Source organism: Protopterus annectens, chromosome 7.part0, assembly GCF_019279795.1.
Source record: "Protopterus annectens isolate FY-2018-M chromosome 7.part0, PAN1.0, whole genome shotgun sequence".
Lineage (NCBI taxonomy): Eukaryota > Metazoa > Chordata > Ceratodontiformes > Protopteridae > Protopterus > Protopterus annectens.
The window spans coordinates 105,383,853-105,404,883 of record NC_056739.1 but is presented as its reverse complement, the minus strand read 5'-3'; the positions used below and the strand labels follow the sequence as shown (position 1 = coordinate 105,404,883).

Here is a 21,031-nt window from a genome sequence, read left to right as displayed (position 1 = left end):
GAGGAATCAAGAATGTAAAACCTCCAAGGAAACCACCATTACCATCTTGGGACTTAAACTTTGTGCTAGAAAAGTTGACACTATCACCCTTTGAACCAGCAGCAACAGCAGACCTACAACACCTGTCATGGAAAACTGCTTTCCTACTGGCAATTACTTCAGCAAGGAGGGTTTCAGAACTACAGGCCTTAATGGCAGTGCAACCCTTCCTAATCTTCCACCAAGATAGAGTGTCCATGAGGACTAATCCTACATTTATGCCTAAGGTGGTATCCAGAGTGTCTTTAAACCAGGCAATCCACCTACCTACCTTCTTTCCCAACCCACAAAACAGAGGGAAAGAATACTGCATACCTTGGATGTACATAGACAGCTACGCTACTACTTGGACAGAACAAAAAATAGCAGAAAGACTGACCAACTTTTTGTAGCCTATGCAACAGGAAGGGAAGGAAAAGCTATTTCCAAACAGACAATCTCCAAATGGATAGGAAATTGCATACGATTCTGTTACTCCTTCCATGGAAAACCAATTCCACAGAACATAAGACCTCATTCTACAAGGGCAACAGCCACTACCACAGCCTTCTTACGAGGAGTGGCAACCAAAGATATTATTGAGGCGGCTACTTGGACCTCCGTGCATACATTTGCCAAGCATTATAATTTGCCTCTATATTCCAGATCCCGAGCAGGGTTTGCCACTGCTGTACTGCAAGGGATCCTAACAACACCATAATCTACTTTTATCCTCCTCCCCTAGTTGGCTATGGTATTCTACCCAGTTGTTATGACTGCAGATGCATCCATGAAGGACATAGTACAGTTTTGTACCTACCATAAATGTAGATGTCCGAACTGGATAGCATCTGCAGTCAGGATTACCCTCCCTCCTTCCCCTCTGTGGTACTCCTAGGGTGTTTACCCTCCTAATAGCTAGCTGGTGGGGGGGAAGTCTTTTATGGTGTATTTGTTTGTATATATGTACATACATGCTTATTTTTGTGTTTACCTCTATCTTTTTGGAAACATTGGCATCTATCCAAATTTTAGCCTTCAAGAGGGCTACTGGCATCTGGGGCAAGAAACACTGAGGAAAATGGTGTCGGCTGATGCTTTTATACCCGAAGACCAACAGAGATGACGTCGGGTGAAGTGCGACATCAGCCGAAGCCGGACCCGGACTTTGGAATCCGGCCGACTGAAGGGCTGCCTGACGACAGGACAACCCAGTTGTTATGACTGCAGATGCTATCCAGTTCGGACATCTACATTTATGGTAGGTACAAAACTGTACTTTCTACCTTGATAGGACAGCCTTTTAGAAAATCTGACCAGCTACTTGTCAGCTTTGCTACAGGGGCAGAGGGCAAGGCCATTTCAAAGCAAACCATTTCCAAATGGATAGCACACTGCATCCATTTCTGCTACAAGCACCATGGAAAACCTACCCCACAGGGGATCAGAACTCATTCCACTAGGGCTGCCTCAACCTCTACAGCATTTCTTGAGGGAGTCCCTACCAGGGACATCCTGGAAGCTGCAACCTGGAGTTCTGTACACACCTTCACCAATTATTACCACTTACCTGTCTTTTCTAAATCCAGAGCTGGATTTGCCACAGTAGTCTTACAAGGCCTGCTATTTCTTGACTGTCTCCACCCTTCCTCAGCTTTGAGAATCAACCCAAGTGTGATGACTGCAACAGTGAAACACGAAGAACATAGTACAGTTGTGTACACTTACTGTAAAAGTAGATGTTTGAGTGTATTCACTGTTGCAGTCCTGGTTACCCCCTCCCTCCAGCCCCCTGACTCTTCTATGCTTTCTACCTGTCCTCCTTTTGGCCATATCTTATGGCTATGGTATTTGCTTTTTACTGGAGGTGTTTCACACCATGTAATTGCTTCCTATTTTGGAGGCTCCTGACATCTGGGGCAGGAAAAACTGATGTAATGCCGTCTGCTGCATGTTTTATACCCCTGACGACCTGATGTCATGGAAGAGGCGACAGCATCCGACACAGAAATCCCAAGACTCTGGTATCCGGGCCGACTGAGGGCTATCTGCAGGCAGATAACCCAAGTGTGATGACTGCAACAGTGAATATACTCTAACATCTACATTTATGGTAAGTGTACACAACTGTACTTTTTTTTCAGCTCTGCATTTTGTTTACTTTGTATTGTGCATTCATTTTTTTCTCTTGTTAAAGTTTCCCTTTCCTTGTGACTGTTTATTATCTGATGTTTGTATTTTATATTTCAGGTTCCAGACTACCTGGAATTCATCTCTCGTCCCATGGATTTCTCTACCATGAGAAATAAGTTAGAGTCTCATTTGTACAGTAACCTGGATGAATTTGAAGATGATTTTAATCTTATCGTTAGCAACTGTATGAAGTACAACACTAAGGACACTATCTTTCACCGGGCTGCTTTGCGGCTTCGAGACCTGGGAGGAGCAGTACTGCGCTATGCTCGGCGGCAGGCTGAAATGACAGGGTACGACACTGAGACAGGAATGCATCTGCCGGACTCCCCGAAAACAGAGGACTTGTACCGTTTCTCCTGGGAGGATGGTGAGTGCTCCTGGTGCTCATGCCTGCTGACAGCATTCGGGCAGTATTTAGCAGCAATGGTCATGGCTGGCCATTGTACTGCACCATCCCTTCTATGTGCTGAATGGCTGCTTATACGTGTGCATGTGGAAGTCCCATATCCCTTATAAGGCATTTGCATGGGGGGCAGGCTTTGCAATATTCTTCATGAATTACATAATGGGATAGGAAACCTGTAGAGAGTCACTGACTAGACTGGGGTGCTATAAGTTGCTCTGCTTCCTCCGCAGAGGTGATATTGACACCAGCGTTACTATTTGTTTCATTTAGTAAGGGCAGACGTTGTGTTATTTAGGTGAGTTGCTTGGCTGGGAGAAAGAGAATCAGTCTGGTTTAACTTTTTTTTATGAGTTACTTCATTTGGAGAGGCAGGCTTCCTTGCACTCTTGGTTGACTTGTTTGGAGTGGATGGATGTACCTGCAGATGCTAACTGCAGATCTCTTGCTTCAGTAGCATGTATAATGATTTGTAATTATTTGCAACCAGACATTTGCTTATCCAGCCTTACCAGACTTCACCATAGCGGAGCTTTTTTCCTCCCCATGCTGAAAGCATCAGTAAGACACTTAGTAGGGAACGGACAGCCCACACCATCTTTAGTTCTTTTTTGGTGCATCAGTGTGAGTAGTAGCCTGTCCACTGGTGTGGCACAGACCATTTCTAGAGCAATGAGGACCCTTTTGTGGTCTTCTTTGTTAGGAAACTTGATATTGTATAAGACTTTGACCTTTTTCTTTCTTATTTTAGAGATTTTTCCAAGATCAATGACATCTCCAGAAAAGTTCACACCAAGTGTGCCCATTTGAGAAGGATTTGTACAGGCTTTGCCCTCCTTCAATGCAGGCCTTGCCCTCCTTGAAAAGGTTGGTAGACCCTGAGCGTGATTATTGGCAAGGTCCACATGACTGTGGTCTAACAGCCTTGTATTTCCAAGAGTTCGGTCTTTTTGAGAGACACCACATATTGCCTTGTGAGCACTGTGTGCTGTTTCAAAGGAAAGTCTTAGTTTTCAGTACCAATGCCTTAGGGCTTTTATGAAACTCAAAGGTCCTATAGTATACTAACCATTGTCTATTCACTTACAGAACAGACTGTGTCCATTTTGGAGCAAGGGCTGTTCAATGGTGCAGTCCTTGATTTAAAAAAAAAGCCTTTGATAATGTTAATCATAATCATCTTTTCTCTCTAATCTTAGACACTGGCTTCTCTGACTTTGTCTGCAGCTGGTTCAAAAACTAATTGGACCTTTATTGTTTCATGTGATCAAAACCTCTGTTAAAGGGAAAGTACTCCAGGGTCCGCCCTCTTCTCTCTCTCTCTCTCTCTTTTTTTTTTTTAATCAGCGACCTTCTCACAGGTCTGCATGTTTGACTTGTCATATTGTACACAGATGACATTGTACTAACAAACTCATATAAAAATACTATTATTGTTACAAGAACTGTTAAAATCAGACTTTAACGTACTATGGAATTGACTCTCCTAATGTTCTCACCATGAATATCCAGAAAACCAACATAATGCTTCTTGGCCCATCTGTAAAGCTTAATAATACCCCTGTCCCCACTGTAAAAGATCCCCTTGGAGTAGTACTTCTTTCAGTAAAAGAACAAGATAACTAGAGATAATGCAAGACCAAACACTTATCCTTTAAGTCTCAGGTACTAAGTCAGTTTCAAAGGGTTCTCAGCCAACTAAAAGCAATATCTTAAGATCTCATGTATCCTAACCTCAGGATCAAGACTTGCTGTAGCCCTTAATTATTTGTAGGCAGGAATAATATGCCTTACACACAGTAATTTCAAGATTTATTCACTATTCCCAGTCTCAGAAATATCATTGTAAAATTGTTCTGAGATCTAAATGACTACCAGTGACACAAATTTCTTCCTTTGTCTTGAGCTGATTGGTCTGTAAGATGCTATATGAATCCTGCTGCCCCTCAAAGACTTAAACTCCTGTCCCACTCTTCTGATCTCTTAGAAGCCAAAAAGCCATGCTCTTTGTCAGAGCTCCCCAGTAATTTTTTTAATGCATTTCTTAACCAGGTAAGCCCACTGGACACGTGTCCCTTTTCAGGGGTGACCCAGGAGCACTGTCTGGTTAAGTGACTTGCTCCTAGTTACACAGTAGGCAAATGTAGGTGTAACTTTTTGATTTCCTTTTTTTCATCCCTCTGTAAGTGAGGACACCTTTTTCAAAGTAGCCCTGCCACTTAGAATTCACTGCCTATTGATTTTAGGGAAATAGTCTTACCCACTTTCAAAAGCAACTCCGATTTCAGTTACAGAAACAAGCACACTGTAATGCTTCATTGACTGCAGTTAACATTCACATATTCTGTTGCACTTACTGTTTATTAACACACTAGAAAAGGAAATCTAACTTCCTGTTTGTTTTTCACAGTGTATTTAATATGTGCTTGCTTTTACTGCAAGGTAACTTAAATGTTTTTAATGCATGATTCCTACTGCAACTTTGTGCATTTTTCTTATATTTATTCTCATTCTAAGTTTTTACTATAGATTTTATATTGCACTACTGCCAGTGAGCTGCTGTAATCATTTGTGGGTTACTGGAAATCCTTTTTTGACCAGTTCACCTACCTAATTAACAGACTTAAACACATAAGTACATAAATAAACCACCACAAGGGATATCCATCCCTCTTTCTCAAGACGAATGTTCTGTTAGTGGCTTTGGTAAAGTAAAAAAAAAAAAATGGGGCACTTTGTCTTCCCCTTTGTCTGGCATGTGATTTTTCTACTTCTGCAAACATTGTTGCCCTTTGGAAGCCAGCAGTGATACTGTCTTTCCAAGCAATACAGTCCTTTTTAGATATTCTGCAGCTCCAAGCCAGGAAACTATTGCGGTTTATCATGCTTCAGTACTGCAGTAGTAGAATCTGGGATTTTCTGCCATGGAATAGCTTAGTTGGCCCAAATGCCAGAGTCTGTTTTTCCAGGCTCAGCAGACACCCTCCTGTCTGATGACAGGAAATCAGGGAATAAAGGGTGTTCATTTGGGATCATTTTCTCAGTTGTTTCTTATCAGAGCCTGAAGCAACTGGCATCATCAGTGTATTGGTCAGCCTGAGGCCAGAGATAGTGTATCGAATGATAAGTACCCCACTGGGAAACGACTGAGAACATTGAAAAGACCTCTGGTGAAACACCTAGGGAGGCCACCATGTCATCATTTCTGTTGATGTCTGACTGGGCTGAGTTCAGTAGGGCATCAGATGAGTTAATAGCCACTAGGCACGCACCAGCATCTTACTGCAGCATGTAGACTTCTGGGGGGTGGGCAGTATCCCCCACACTGCTCTCCAAGAGTAGATTTCAGCAGACAAGGTGCAGGTTGCAAGCACCAGTCCCAACTAATGGCACACCCAGACTTAGCCCCAAGGCAAAATCAAAGAAGGCTGCTGTTGGCTTGCCCTGGCCTAAGCAGTTTGGATCTTGGCCCCACCTCCAGGACCTAGTCAGGTTAGCTGAAGACCTCATGGATCTTATGAGGTCCAGGCAGCTAGGCCGTTATGAGGAACCTGCCCCAGATCCTTCTGAGGTGAAAGATCCCTCTTTCTTTTAGCAAGAGTCGTTGAGATTCCTTCGACTCAGATGAAGATGAATTGGCATATGTGGACCAACTTCCCACAGTGTCATAAGCCAACACTCTTGCCTCAGCCTCTCCACCTGAGGACCTATCTTTTGGAGGGGCTCTGCACAAAATTAGAGTGTCCTTTGGTTGGGAGGCTCAGGGTTACTCTCAGTCCAAAAAGATAGAGGGCCATGCAAATGTTCTTCGTGTTTCACTGTTGCAGTCATTACATTTGGGTAATCTGTTGGCAGGTTGCCTTCAGTCGGCCTGAATTCCAAAGTCTTGGGTCCTGCGTCGGTTGCTGTCTTCTCTTCCATGACGTCAGGACGTCAGGGGTATAAAACATGCAGCCGACGCCATTTTCTTCAGTCTTTCTTGCCGCGCAGTGCCCGAAGCAGAAGCATTTCGCAAGTGCCGGTTGGCCGACTACTGAAATATTCATGTTAGAGTTTCACTACCAAAGTCTTCACTAAAGCTAAGTACCCTGTTGGGGAAACTTTTTTTCTTGCCTTTTACCGATGTCAGAAAAAGTTAATAATTGTATTACTTGTGGGAAGCAAATACCTCATAAGGATTTCCATTTATACTGTATTCCTTGCCTAGGCCCTGATCACAACTTGCCTGGCTGTCGGTTTTGTGCTAGATTTAACCAACGCACAATTAAGCGTCGGTATATTTTTACATCTAAGTATTTTGGAAACAAATTTAACTACCCAGAAATGTCGTCGGATAGCAGTCCGACTACCAGAGTACATAAAAAAACGCAAAGAAAAGGACAGAGAAAGGCAGTCAAGATCCAAAACTGACAACGAAGTTTCTCCTAAGCCAGTCGCCGGTACTCAGTGAGGCGCCTTCGCAGACCCTGATACTCAGTACCTTCGAGTCGCAGGCCTCTACCAACACCCATGTGGAGTCCGGCATGCCACAAAATACTCAAGGTATTGGACCCGACGGATGCATCTCCCTTGGATGGGTCCGGTGCCGCTGAGCAGGCACCGGCTTCTGAGGGTGTATTCAGACCTAAACATTTGTACATCAAACCGACTACAGCTGCAAAACCAAAGACAAAAGCAACTTCTAAACCTAAAAAAGATGCATGAGCCACGTGCACAGGCCTCTATGCCTAAAAAAACAGATGATCAAAATGGCTGAAGACCTTATTACCTTGATCAAGAGTAACCATCCCCCTCCAGATAAGAGGCCTTGGCAAGACACTGATTATGAATCTTCAGATCAGGTTTCTATTTCTTCTGATTCCTCTTCTGATCAGGAATTTTCTGTACCTCCATATGAGGATTCTGATGTTGAGGAGTCTATTCCATCTGCATCTCCTCCTGAGGATTATTCATTTGGAGAAACCTTGCATACTTTGAGGGAGCATACTCACTGGGAGAGTCAAGACTTCTCAGAATCTAAAAAGAGGCTCAGGAATTTCCTCCTTCTCCCTCAGCACAAGCCTTTAGCCATTCCCCCTGTTTTAGACATTGTGGATGATGTGTTTTCGGAGTCAAGCTTGAGCCCTGACTCTTTACCTCCGGCTCCCAGTAAGCCTGACAGGTATTACAGAGTCCCCGACTCACATAAAGTTTTATTTAGAAACCCTGTTGCTGATCCTGAAACTATTTCACAGGGTCCAAAGGGAGTTAAGGAGTCAACAGCAAAAAACCCTACCCCCTCTGACAGAGATTCCAGGGCACTGGACAGATGGGGAAAAAAGGTTTATACATCTGCAACCTTGGCAATCAGGGCCTTAAATTGTCAATTTCATATGCTTAAGTACCAACAACATGTTATGGGATGGCTGAAACAGAAAATTATGTTGATTTCAGAATGTGCAGAAAATAAAGAATTGGAGGAATTATTGCATGCAGGTGAACAAGTTGGAAAGTATACTTTGCAATGCGGTTTTGATTCTTTAGAGGCCTCCTGCAGGGCCGCAGTTACTGGATCTGTGATTAGGAGACATGCCTGGTTAAAGGAACAAAATTTGCCTGATCATGTTAAAGCTAAATTCCTAGATGCACCTTTACAGCATGATTCTGTTTGGTATTAAGGCAGAAGAGGTTTTAAAGAAAATGGAAGACAAAAGCTAAGTCTATGCAAACTGTTAAAGATTTCTTACAAGTGCAGCCACCAAGATTCAGTAGACACTGGCCTACAAAAAATTGGTCCTTTCTTGTGTCAGAGCTCAAAGGGGCAAATTCAGATGCCCTAAGGGTTCCAGGTACCAGGCTCAAGACTCATGCAGGTCAAAGCAATGGGGCGCATCCACCTCCATATCTGGAGGAGATAAAGCTCAAACCGACAGAAAGCAATCCCAATGACTTCCCTCTGCCTACACCAAGCACTTATCTTTTGGCAGCACCCATAGGGGGAAAATTAGCACTTTTTGCTCAAAATTGGCAGTTAATAACCCAGGACAAGTGGGTACTAAACATCGTATCACAGGGATACAGATTCCATTTCCACTCTCTGCCAATGACAAATGGTTGGCCAGATCTGCCAAAAAAATCAATGAGCAGAGGCACAGAAACAGGTTTTGTCCCTCATGGATATGGGGGCCATTCAGACAGTTCCAGAACAGGAAAAAGGACAGGGTTTTTACTCATGACTGTTCCTGGTACCCAGAAAGGACAAGGCCTGGCGGCCAATACTGGATTTATCGATCTTGAACACATACCTGGACATTCCAAAATTCAAAATGCTCACTTTGCAGCAACTTCTGCCCATGCTGGGCAAGAATGCTTGGCTGGTGACTTTAGACCTAAAAGAGGCATACCTGCATGTCCCAATAAGACAGTCGTGCAGAGGATACCTCAGATTCAAGGCTGGCTTAATGCATTACCAATTCTCTGCACTGCCCTTTGGCTTATCTACTGTGCCCAGGGTCTTTACAAAGTGCCTGGCACCAGTAATTGCTTTTTGCAGACCAAGAAGTATTCAAATATTTCCTTACTTGGACGACTGTCTCATTCAAAGCAGAGAACAAGGACACTCTTCTACGACACCTGGCATTTGTGAAAAGGCTTCTAACATGCCTAGGGTACAGAATAAACAAATAGAAATCACAACTGGTACCATCTCAAAAGATAACATTCCTGGGTGCAAGCTTGAATACAACTGCCCAGATGGCTTACCTCACGCCAGACAAACAAAGACGACTGACTACTTACTTCAAACTGATGGCAACAAAAACCCAGTCTTCTGCAAGACAAATTCTGCAGGCTCTGGGCTTCATGGCATCCTGCATCCTACTAATTCCATATGCAAGACTGCATATGAGGAAACTTCAGTGGTACCTAAAAAGTTTATGGAGTCAACATTCACACAGTCTGGAAACAATGAATGTTATGTAGTCCAATCTCGCCTACATTCTTACCCGTGGGACTCGGCCAAACTTTTCTAGCTCAAAGTCTTCTATTGGCTGGGCTAAGAAGGTAACCAATGCTGCACTGCTCCATATCCCCAGATCTCGTTTGCCGCTCGTGTAGCTCAGACGTGGTCTTGCTCTTGGCTGTGGCTAAGTACCTTTTTTCTTCTTCTTGAGAGAATTTGTTACAAACAAAAGCTATTTTAATAGCTATTTCTATTTATTGTTTTTTGGGTATAATTTATTTTTATTTATTTATTTATCATTTGTTGACCGGGAATGTCCGACTAGGTTCCACAGAGCCTGTTTTCAGCGGAGGCCCGGGGAGAAATGCTCCAGATGCATGTCTTTGGAATGTGGGAGGAAACCGGAGTACCCGGAGAAAACCCACGCGAACACAGGGAGAACATGCAAACTCCACACAGAAGGCAACCCAGCCGAGAATCGAACCAGAGAACCTCTTGCTGTGAGGTGACAATGTTAACCACTGCACCACTGTGCCGCCCGATTTTTGTGGTATCCCACTAGCTGTTCCAACGGGCTAGGCCCGTTTCAGTTAGAGGACCTAGTCCGTCCCCTTACTTGTCCCTGTGTTTGTTTTTTATCTAAAACCATTTGAATTAGAGGTTTTAGTGTCTGTCTTCCTTGTTCTGTATGCGAGTTTGGTCTAAAACTGTTTTAGTTAGAGGTTTTTAGCCCTAGTCGTCTTAGTGTGTGTCCCTTCTGAGGATTGTTGTGTGCTGTTGTTTGTGGAAAAATTTGTTCCCGCGCTTAGTGTGGTGTTTTTGTGTGACTGTAGTTGTTTTTCCAGTCAGGCAGTGACTTGCTCGTTGTATTGGTATTTGTGATTAATTTTCAAGATGTCCAAAGATTCCAAGGAGCACAAACCTTCGGGTTTTAAAAAGTGCTCTAAGTGTGGTTACAAGATGTCCATCACCGATGGAAATTCAGTATGCGTTTATTGTCTGGGAGCAATCCACCTGCAGGAGTCCTGCAGCTTCTGCCATGCTTTTAGTCCCGGGGTGCTCCAAGAAAGAAAGAATTTAATTCTGAAGGGACTCTTGAAACCCTCATTCGAAGAGGCCATGGATTCTGCTTCCAGTTCAAAATCAAAATCCACAAAATCAAAAAAAGAGATCTCTGGCTCCTTCAGTCTCCTCGAAGCCACCGGAGAAAGCAATGAAACTAGCTTCGATCTCCTCGGCTCCACTGTCCTCGGGGGCCGCAGGAAGTGTCGGTATTGATGGAACTGGCATTGGCTCCAATTATATTGGAACCTCTTCGGAGTCGATCACCCAGTACTAGACCAGTGTCACCTGAAAGGAGGTCCCGATCTCCCTCCTTGTCCTCCAAATCCTCCAGGACACTTTCAGATGTGGATGTTGATAGGGTGGTGCAGAGGCTCCTTCAGTCACCGGTTTTGGCTAAATTGTTCTCGGCTCTGTCCCAGTCGGCTCCGGAGCCCGTCCCGGTACCTTCTTCGATTATTCCTCCGAGCACATCTCTGTCTTCGGAGCCGGAATGCTCCGCTCCATGTGATGTTCCTAGGTCGGTTCCGATGGCCCCTCCAGGCTTATTGGTGCCGACATCAGCTCCGACCCTGTCGGCGCCATCCACAGGGTTCGGGACTCGGGATTCTTTAGTCGGGCCAGAGGGGGACACCTCGGGACACCTTTCGGTTCCTAGTCTCCCGCTCGGTGCCTCGGCTCGGGGAACCCCCGACTCCTGTCATGGTCTCAGAGGCTGGCCGGTCCTCGGACTTGGGGGGGGGGGGGAGTAGCCTTTGAGGCCATGCGGAGTGCGCTGGCCAGATCTTCAGCCACATCATGCGGGTCAGTCATTCTGTCCCCCACCACTCCGGTGAGAGCCTCTGATCACCACCTATCTGTAGACAGCAGAGCCCCAGGCCTAGGGATACCCCCACGAGTGGTCACCAAGTTTCTGTGGGCCCCTCAGAGTTTTTGCCTGAGGAGCCCCCTAGAAAGAAAACGTGCAAGAGGAAGCACATAGACTCCCAGGATGAGTCTCTCACCTCAGATACTGACCTCGAGGAATCGGAGGGGTCCCCCAAGTCATCCTCTGACGATGTTTCTTTCTCCGACATCCTGGAGATATTGAAACAAAGAGGTGACTGGCCGTCCAAAGCCCCCTCCGAGGAGGAGTCTGTCTTCCTGAAGGCCTTTGGTGCTCAGCCCTCCGCGTCCTGGGTGTCCCCACCCTTCGAGCTCCTGGATTTAATTTGTCGGAGGGTATGGGAGAACCCTGATTCTGTGGAACCCGTACCCAGGAGACCCAATAAATTTCTGTCTGCTCCCCTGGGTAAGGAGTTTTTGTCCAAAGGAGTCCCTGTGGATGCCATGGTGGTGGCGGCGGCCACTCAGAAGGAATTAGCCGAGACTTCTTCCTCCGTCTGTCCTCCTAACAAGGAGTCTAGGACCATGGACCGGTACGGGAAGCGTACCCTCTCGTCAGCAACCTTTACCTTACAGTCGCTGAACTACCTGCCTCATTTTACTCGGCTCCAGAGAGATCTCCTCAAGGAGTTAGGAGATACTTTCACGGGTAACGTTCCTGAGGCGGTAGCCCAGACGGTTAATGCCCAGGTGTCTACCCTCAATTCCATCGTTAACTCCTCCATGCGGCTCATTTCATATGCAGCCGAGGGAGCGAGTAGGGCAGCAAGCTCAGGAGTCGCCCTTAGGAGGCAAGCCTTGATGCGCCTTTGTCATTTCGTGGAGGCCTTCAAGTCTTCTTTCAGTGACGCCCCCTTTGATGGTTCTTCTTTGTTCGGAACCAAGGTGAAAGACACCCTCACCAGGTGCGAGCAAGAGGGAAAGACTCTGTCTGCTGTAGGGGTCCATTTTTCCCTTCCCTCTAGGCCTTACCCCAAGGCCCAGAGGGGTGGGAAGATGTGGTTCAAAAAATCACAGAGGTTTTCTCCCGGTGCACAAGGTGAGCCCCCCTCCAGAGGCAGAGGAGGGGAAGGTTATTCAGGGGGACGCCGCCCTAGAGGCAGAGGGGGCCCCCCGCAGTTCGGGAGACCATGATTCCTTTCGCGGCTCTCCCTACCGTCCTTCCTGATGGGATGCCCGACTGTGCGTTTCCGGAGCCAGTCGGGGGTCGAATATCGTTATACCCGGAAGCCTGGCAAAGCATCACCCAGGACCGATGGGTATTACGAATAATTTCCGGAGGTTATGTCATCCCCTTTTCGTCAGATCCCCCTCCAGTCAGAAAAATCCCAGACATTTCACCCAGTCAGAGGGATCACGCAGCTTCAGAGGTTTCAAAGCTGCTAGGAAAAGGAGTCATCCAGCATATCCCCTCAGACCAGATCGAATTAGGGACTTACTCAAGATTCTTTTTGGTGCCGAAAAGAACGGGGGACCTGAGACCCATATTAGATCTCAGCCAACTGAAGAACTATGTACAAAAGTCCAAGTTCCGTATGGTCACACTACAGTCGGTTCTCCCATTGTTGGGAAAAGAAGTATGGATGTGCGCCATCGACCTCAAGGATGCTTACTACCATATCAAAATGGACAGGGCATCCAGGAGTCACCTACCCTTCCGGCTGGGAGCCAGTCATTTTCAGTTTCGAGCCCTGCCCTTTGGTCTCACCACAGCCCCCAGGGTGTTCACCAAGTGTATGGCGGTGGTGACAGCTCACTTGAGACGGCAAGGATTCCAAGTGTTTCCGTATCTGGATGACTGGTTCCTCACCGCCCCCACCAGGCATCTACTAATCCAAACCAGGGACGCTACCATCACTCTGTCAACAGTTGGGCATAACACTGAACTGGGAAAAATCTGCCTTGTTGCCCTCACAGCGTGTCATTTTTATAGGTGCAGAGCTAGACACCGTTCAAATGCGAGCCTTTCTACCGCAGGAAAGAATCAGAGTATTACAGCAACAGGTGCACGTCCTGCTACCCCTGAGGAAAGCGAAGGCAAGATGGGTTCTCCAACTCCTGGGGACTATGGCAGCAACAATTATGTTAGTCCCTCTAGCGAGATTGCACATGAGGCTCCTTCAATGGCTCCTCTTTGCTCAATGGTCTCTCCAGAGACTTCCACTTTCCCACCCTATTTTGCTCACGGACAGATGCAAACAGGATCTCAGTTGGTGGCTTTGCACCAACAATCTGGACAGGGGAAAACCCTTCGATGTTCATCGTGCATACAGCTGCAGTCATAACAGATGGGTTCTCCTGCCGTCAGGCGGGTCCTCGGTCGGCCGAATTCCAAAGGATAGGTCCGGCGTCGGTTGTCGTTGCTTCTTCCCTGGCGTCAGTGCGCCAGGGGTATAAAAGAACCAGCCAACGCCATTTTCTTCAGTCTTTCTTGCCGCGCGGTGCCCGAAGCAGAAGCAGTTCGCAAGTGCCGGTTGGCCAGCTCCTGAAATTACGAAAATTTTGCAACCGAAGTCTTCTTGAAAGCTAAGTACCCCGTTGGGGAAACTTTTATTGCCTCAGACCGATGTCAGACAAAGTTAATAAATGTATTTCTTGTGGGAAGCAAATACCGCATAAGGATTTTCATTACCTCTGCATTTCTTGCTTAGGCCCAGACCACGACATCTCGGTCTGTCGTTTTTGTGCTACTTTCAACAAACGCACCATTAAGCGTCGGGCGGAGTTCGCCCAGCACTATTTTGGCAAAAAATTTAACTATATTATGTCATCGGATACTCCGACTCCAGTTTTGTCTAAAAAACGCAAAGATAAGGACCAACACACGAGGTCCGCGGCCTCTACCGATACCACGCCAAAGCCGACTACAGGTGGTCCAGTTCTCAGCGAGGCACCTACGCAGCCCCTGCCTACCGACGACACTTCATTGGTGGTGTCTTCTGTGCCCGAGGTCGCAGGCTCCTCGGCCCACACCCCAACTACAGATACCGAAGCCACTCTTGGTGGTGAATCTCAAAATGTAGACAGGTCTGCCTCCTCTCAAGATGTCTTCAGTCCTTCCTCTTCTTTTTCTATCAAGGCTTTCACTAAGTCTAAAGCAGCCATGCATCCTAAGAGAGAAGCTCCACAGGGCCCTTCTCCCAGGCCCCATGCCTAAAAAACAGATGCTTAAAATGGCTGAGGATTTGATTTCTCTTATCAGGGGTTCTCAACCCCCCCCCCCAGACAAAAGGCCCAGAGTGGAGGAAGAATCCCCTTCCTCTGGCCAGGCCTCCATTATTTCAGAGCACTCTGATGAACAGGAACATTCTTACTCCCCTTTTGAAGATTCTGATGCTGAGGAGTCCATTCCCTCTGTCTCCCCCCCAGAGGATTACTCATTTGGGGAAACCTTGCATTAAACTGCCAGTTCCATATGCTAAAGTACCAACAGTTTCTGTTATCACAGTTGAGAAGTAAAATGTCACAACCTGAACAACCAGACTTGACGGAGTTGCAGGATTTGATGCATAGTGCAGAACAAGTGGGTAAACATACCTTGCAATGTGGTTTTGATGCTCTAGAGGCCTCATGTAGAGCTGCTGTTACAGGATCAGTCATACGTAGACATGCCTGGCTCAAGGAGCAAACCTTACCAGATCATGTCAAAGCTAAATTACTAGATGCCCCTCTACAAAAGAAAGTATTATTTGGTGTTAAAGCTGAGGAGGTATTAAAGAAAATGGAGGAAAAGGTTAAATCAATGCAAACAGTGAAAGATTTTCTACAGGTACAACCTCCACGTTTCAGTAGAAATTGGCCTTCCAAAAATAGGTCCTTTCCAGCTGCGGACAGACCCCAAAGAGGTAGATACAGGCGCCCGAGGGGCAGAGGGCAATCTCAAGGATCGTTTAGAGGCAGACAATGGCAAGCTCCTACAAAAAGAGGTGGTGAGGATAGTTTGCAGCCATTCAGAAAGCAAGCCCAATGACTTTCCCCTTTGCATGCCAAGCAAGGCTCAAATGGCAGCACCCTTAGGCGGAAAACTGGCATTATTTTCAAAAAATTGGCATATTGTCACAAAAGACAAATGGATCCTGGACATTATAAACAGAGGCTACAGATTCCATTTTCACACCCTTCCAAAAATGAGAGGCATGCCAAACCTGCCACACAATCAAAGGGCAGAGGCACAAAGACAAATTTCAGATCTCATGGACATGAAAGCTATTCAAGAGGTACCCACTCACAAACAAGGTCAAGGTTTTTATTCCAGACTATTCCTGGTACCAAGGAAGGGAAAAGATTGGAGACCTATTTTGGACCTATCCATCCTAAACACATTTTACTGCACCAAAATTCAAGATGCTCACATTACAGCAGCTTCTTCCCATGCTGGGCAAGGAGTCTTGGCTGCTAACATTGGACCTCAAGGAGGCATACCTGCATGTCCCAATCAGACAAAATTGCAGAAGATACCTCAGATTTCTTGCAGGTTCAACCCATTATCAATTCTCTGCATTACCCTTTGGCTTATCTACTGCGCCCAGAGTATTCACAAAATGCCTGGCATCAGTAATTGCCTACTGCAGACTTCAAGGGATACAAATATACCCATATTTGGAAGACTGCCTGATCCAAGCGGACAGCAAGCACATACTTCTGAAACATCTGGCTTTTGTAATAATGTTGTTGAATTCTCTGGGATACACAGTCAACAAAAAGAAATCAAGGCTAATACCCTCTCAGAAAATAATTTTCCTGGGTGCCAACTTGGACACAAACACCCAGATGGTCTACCTCACGCCAGAGAAGCAGGGGCAACTAACTCAATACTTCAGAACACTAGCAAATTTCACCAGGCTGACTGCAAGGAAAATCCTGCAGGCTCTGGGATTCATGGCATCTTGCATTCTACTAATCCCATGTGTAAAGCTGCATATGAGGAAACTTCAGTGGTACCTGAAAAACCTATGGTCTCAACACAGCCACAATCTGGAAACAATAATACCACTAATTCCATGTCTTCAAAAGGAATTTCTGTGGTGGGCTCAAGCATGCCAAACAAACACAGGTCTCCCATTCTGCAAGCCTCAAGCAAATCAAGTCATCACAACAGACGCTCGGACTACGCTGGGCGACATGACAGATCGGTGCATTCAGGGCAAATGGTCCCAAAAAGAAAAGCACCTTCACATCAATCAAAAGGAAATGCTAGCAGTAATAAATGCTATTATAGCTTTCAAAGACCTTCTGCATCCAGGTCAACTATTGATAAGGACAGACAACACCACAGTAATGTGGTACATAAACAAACAGGGAGGAACCCATTCATACCCCCTGTGCAGGCTGGCCATGTCACTTTGGAACATGGCTCTGGAATTACAAATCGAACTTCAAGCACAGTACTTGCCAGGCAAGGAAAACACGCTGGCAGACAACCTAAGCAGAAATATGACAGATCCACACGAATGGAAGTTGCATCCTCAAGTTTTTACAGAGATAATTCAAGCATGGGGAAGGCCAGACATAGATCTCTTTGCCTCCCACAAAAATCACCAATTGACAAAATTCTGCTCAAGGACTTTTCATCCACAGGCCTGGAGAGTGGACGCGCTCTCTTTCAGTTGGACAACAATGCCTTTCCACCTCTTCCTCTGCTGCCCAAAGTTCTATTAAAAACCAGAGCAGACAGACCAAAGATGATTCTCATTGCTCCAGACTGGCCAAGACAGCACTGGTACCCACTCCTGAGGAGCCTGACTCATTCCCCTCCATGGACCCTACCTCTAATGCCTCTTCTTCTGACTCAGCACAGCTTCAAAACTCTTCACAGTCAGCTGAAAACACTCAATCTGGCCGCATGGAAGATTCCTTAACATCACAACAGACCGTACTCTCCAAGGAGGTGCAGGATGTCATTTTGGAGGCCAGAAGGCCTTCTACTAGAAAAGCTTACTCCGCAAAATGGAAACGGTTTTGTGCCTGGAATGAGAAAAAGGGCCAGAATCCTGGAAAACTGAATTTACCTCAAATATTACAGTATCTAGCTGAGCTGCTAAGCAGTGGACTTTCATTCTCCTCCATCAAAATCCATGCCTCAGCCATTTCTGCAGAATACAACACTGATCCACCTTTATTCTCTCACCCCCTCTTAAGACAGTTCCTCAGAGGGGCTAAGAATATAAAACCCCCAAGGAAACAACCAATACCTGCTTGGGATCTCAATTTCATTCTAGAAAAGCTGACCTTGCCTCCTTTTGAGCCAGCTGCCTCAACAGACTTGCAATATTTGTCCTAGAAAACAGCTTTCCTTCTGGCTATCACCTCAGCTCGTAGGGTATTGGAACGGCAAGCCCTCATGGCTGTGCAGCCTTTTATCATCTTCCATCAGGACAGAGTTTCCTTACGAACCCTCCCGTCCTTTATGCCAAAGGTGATATCCAGGGTAGCTTTGAATCAGGCTATACACTTACCTACCTTTTACCCTAATCTTCAAAACAAAGGGGAGAGACTACTACATCCCTTGGACATCCACAGACAGCTGCATTATTATTTGGACAGAACAAAGCCTTTCAGAAAATCGGAACAGCTCTTTGTGTCCTATGCTATAGGAACTCAAGGTAAGCCAATTTCCAAACAGACAATCTCAAAATGGATAGCCCACTTCATACGCTTTTGTTACTCTTTTCATGGTAAAACTGTACCTGCAGGCATCAGATCTCACTCCACAAGGGCCACAGCTACCTCTGCAGCTTTCCTCAGAGGAGTTCCTACCAAAGATATTTTGGAAGCAGCCACTTGGAGTTATGTGCATACCTTCTCCAAGCACTACCACCTACCATTATACTCCAAAACTAGAGCAGGCTTTGCCACTGCAGTCTTGCAGGGCATTCTGGCTCCTCCTAGTTCCACCTAGTGCCTACCACCCCTTTCTTAGCTTTGGGATTCTACCCATCTGTTATGACTGCAGCTGTATGCATGATGAACATAGTACAGTTTTGTACCTACCATAAATGTAGATGTTCGAGTGCTAATACAGCTGCAGTCCAGGTTTCCTCCCTCCTTCCCTCTTGGGACAGGCCTATTGGCTAACACCTCCTCATACAACCTGATTGGGGTATTCTTTTATGGTGTATTTGCTTGCAACTACTGTATTTTGATTATATTGCATTGCTTTATTACACAAATTTATGTATTGCCTTCCTTCTGGGGGCACCTGACATCTGGGGCAAGAAAAACTGAAGAAAATGGCGTCGGCTGGTTCTTTTATACCCCTGGCGCACTGACGTCAGGGAAGAAGCGACGACAACCGACGCCAGACCTAGACTTTGGAATTTGGCCTGACGGCAGGAGAACCCATCTGTTATGACTGCAGCTGTATTAGCACTCGAACATCTACATTTATGGTAGGTACAAAACTGTACTTTCCACCACCCCCGGTTGCCACAGTGACCACGGACGCCTCCCAGATGGGGTGGGGGGGCATTATCTCGGAAGGACAGTCCAAGGCACGTGGCAAGATCACGAGATACATCTGCATATCAACGTCCTAGAGATGAGAGCGGTGCTACTTGCGTTGCAGGCACTTCATAGCTTTCTACCTCTCAGGACTATTGCAATACACTCGGACAATATGTCAGTGGTGTGGTATCTGAACAAGTAGGGAGGAACCAGATCATACCCCCTGTGCAGAGAGGCCATGCAAGTGTGGCAATGGGCAGTATCTTCCCAAGGGTTTCTGGTGGCAACACACATTCCAGGGAAGTCCAGTGTGATAGTAGACAGGCTAAGCAGAGCTATTCTGATGCCTTACGAGTGGTCCCTGAATCATCCAGTCGCAGAACGAATCTTGAAAAGATGGGGTCAGCCTTGCTGCGACCTTTTTGCCAGCCCCCTCAATGCCAAATGCAGCAGCTACTTCACGCTGACCCCCCCCCACAGGGGGAGTCACCCAGGGACGCTCTAGTCCATGATTGGCCCTCCGGTCTGCTTTATGCTTTCCCTCCGTTTCCCTTGCTATCAAAAGTGATTCAGAAAGCGCAATCCTTGGGAAGCAGAATGATTCTAATTGCTCCACACTGGCCTCGTCAAGTCTGGTTCCCATTTCTCCATCCCTACATTGTGGACACACCTTGGACTCTGGACCCACAACCAGACTTACTGACACACATGTCGGGACAGTTCCACCCCTCTCTGCGGACCCTCCGGTTGACAGTCTGGCTACTCCACTTCCGTCGTTAGTTAGGCTTCATCACTTTTCACCTGACGTAGTTCATATTTTATCTTCCTCTCATAAGCCCTCTACTAGGAAGATTTATTCCAGCAAATGGAAGAGGTTTTCTATATGGGCTCATACCCAAGGAATTGACCCTTACACGGCCCCAACTGCTTCTGTCTTGGAGTTTTTGTCTATGCTTTTCTAGCAGGGCTCAGCGTCCGCTACCATTGAAGTTCAGTTGGCAGCGATTTCTAATTTTCATGTTGCTAATGAGCCTAGTCTGATGGCTCACAGACTCTGTAAGGCTTTCCTGAAGGGCACTCTTGTTACTCCGTCCTGTCTCAGAACCGATCATGCCCTGGGATCTAAATTTTGTTCTGCAAGCCCTTACTTCACCACCCTTTGATCGTGCAGCTACCTGTGACTTAAAATTCTTGACCTGGAAAACTGCCTTTTTAATAGCCATCACATCAGCCAGACGCGTTTCAGAAATTCAAGCTCTTTCTATCAAACCTCCATACTTGATCTTTCATAAGGACAGGGTTTCTCTTAGACCAAACCCTTCTTTTCTTCCTAAAGTGGCGTCCATATCTAATCTTAATCAATCTATTGAGTTACCAGTGTTTTTTCCCCATTTTTCAAACAAGATAGAATTTAAATTTCATCAATTGGATGTACACAAGACCGTTACGTTTCTATCTGCACAGAACCAAAGATCTCCAAAAATCTGATCAGCTGTTTGTCTCCTTTTCAGAAAACAGAATTGGGTCCCCTGTCTCCAAAATCACCCTATCCAGATGGATATCAAATTGCATCTCTTTCACTTATTCCTCAGGGGGTAAAGACCTATCATTTCCAGTCAAGGTTCACTCTACTCTGGCTGTATCTACATCTACAGCCTTTCAGGCCAGATTGTCTTTGGATGATATTTGTGCTGCAGCTACCTGGGCATCTCCTCACACCTTTGTTACTCATTACAAGCTGGACGTGGTATCTAGGGGCAGGTCTTCCTTTGGTTCCACAGTACTCAGGAGTATCTTCCTCTGAGCCTCCCAGGATGTAGGTGCTGGGGACGCTGTCTCACGGGTAAGAATGTAGGCGAGATTGGACTACATAACATCAAGAAGTTATGTACTCACCATAACGTTCGATGTATGTAGTCCATCTCGCCTCACATTCTTTCTTACCCTCCCATCTTCCCCCTTCCTGGAGGATCTGGAGGTTAGGTCTGGTTTTTAGAGCTCCCTTCACCTTTAGTTTATTCCTCTTTACTTGGATGTTGTTATGCATGGGGTATGAGTGTGGTGTTCGCAGCAAACTAGATCTG

The 21,031-nt window shown here is 46.1% G+C and overlaps 1 protein-coding gene across 3 annotated transcripts in view; it reads left to right on the top strand.

The window, feature by feature from the left end:
* The window catches only part of BRPF3 (bromodomain and PHD finger containing 3), a 1,617,494-nt gene that overhangs the window by 598,119 nt on the left and 998,344 nt on the right, over window positions 1-21,031 (top strand). For all 3 annotated transcript variants that reach the window (XM_044076533.1, XM_044076534.1, XM_044076535.1), the window contains one exon: window positions 2,269-2,581. In XM_044076533.1, the coding sequence (XP_043932468.1) occupies window positions 2,269-2,581 (313 nt within the window). The remainder of the gene's footprint in view (window positions 1-2,268; window positions 2,582-21,031) is intronic.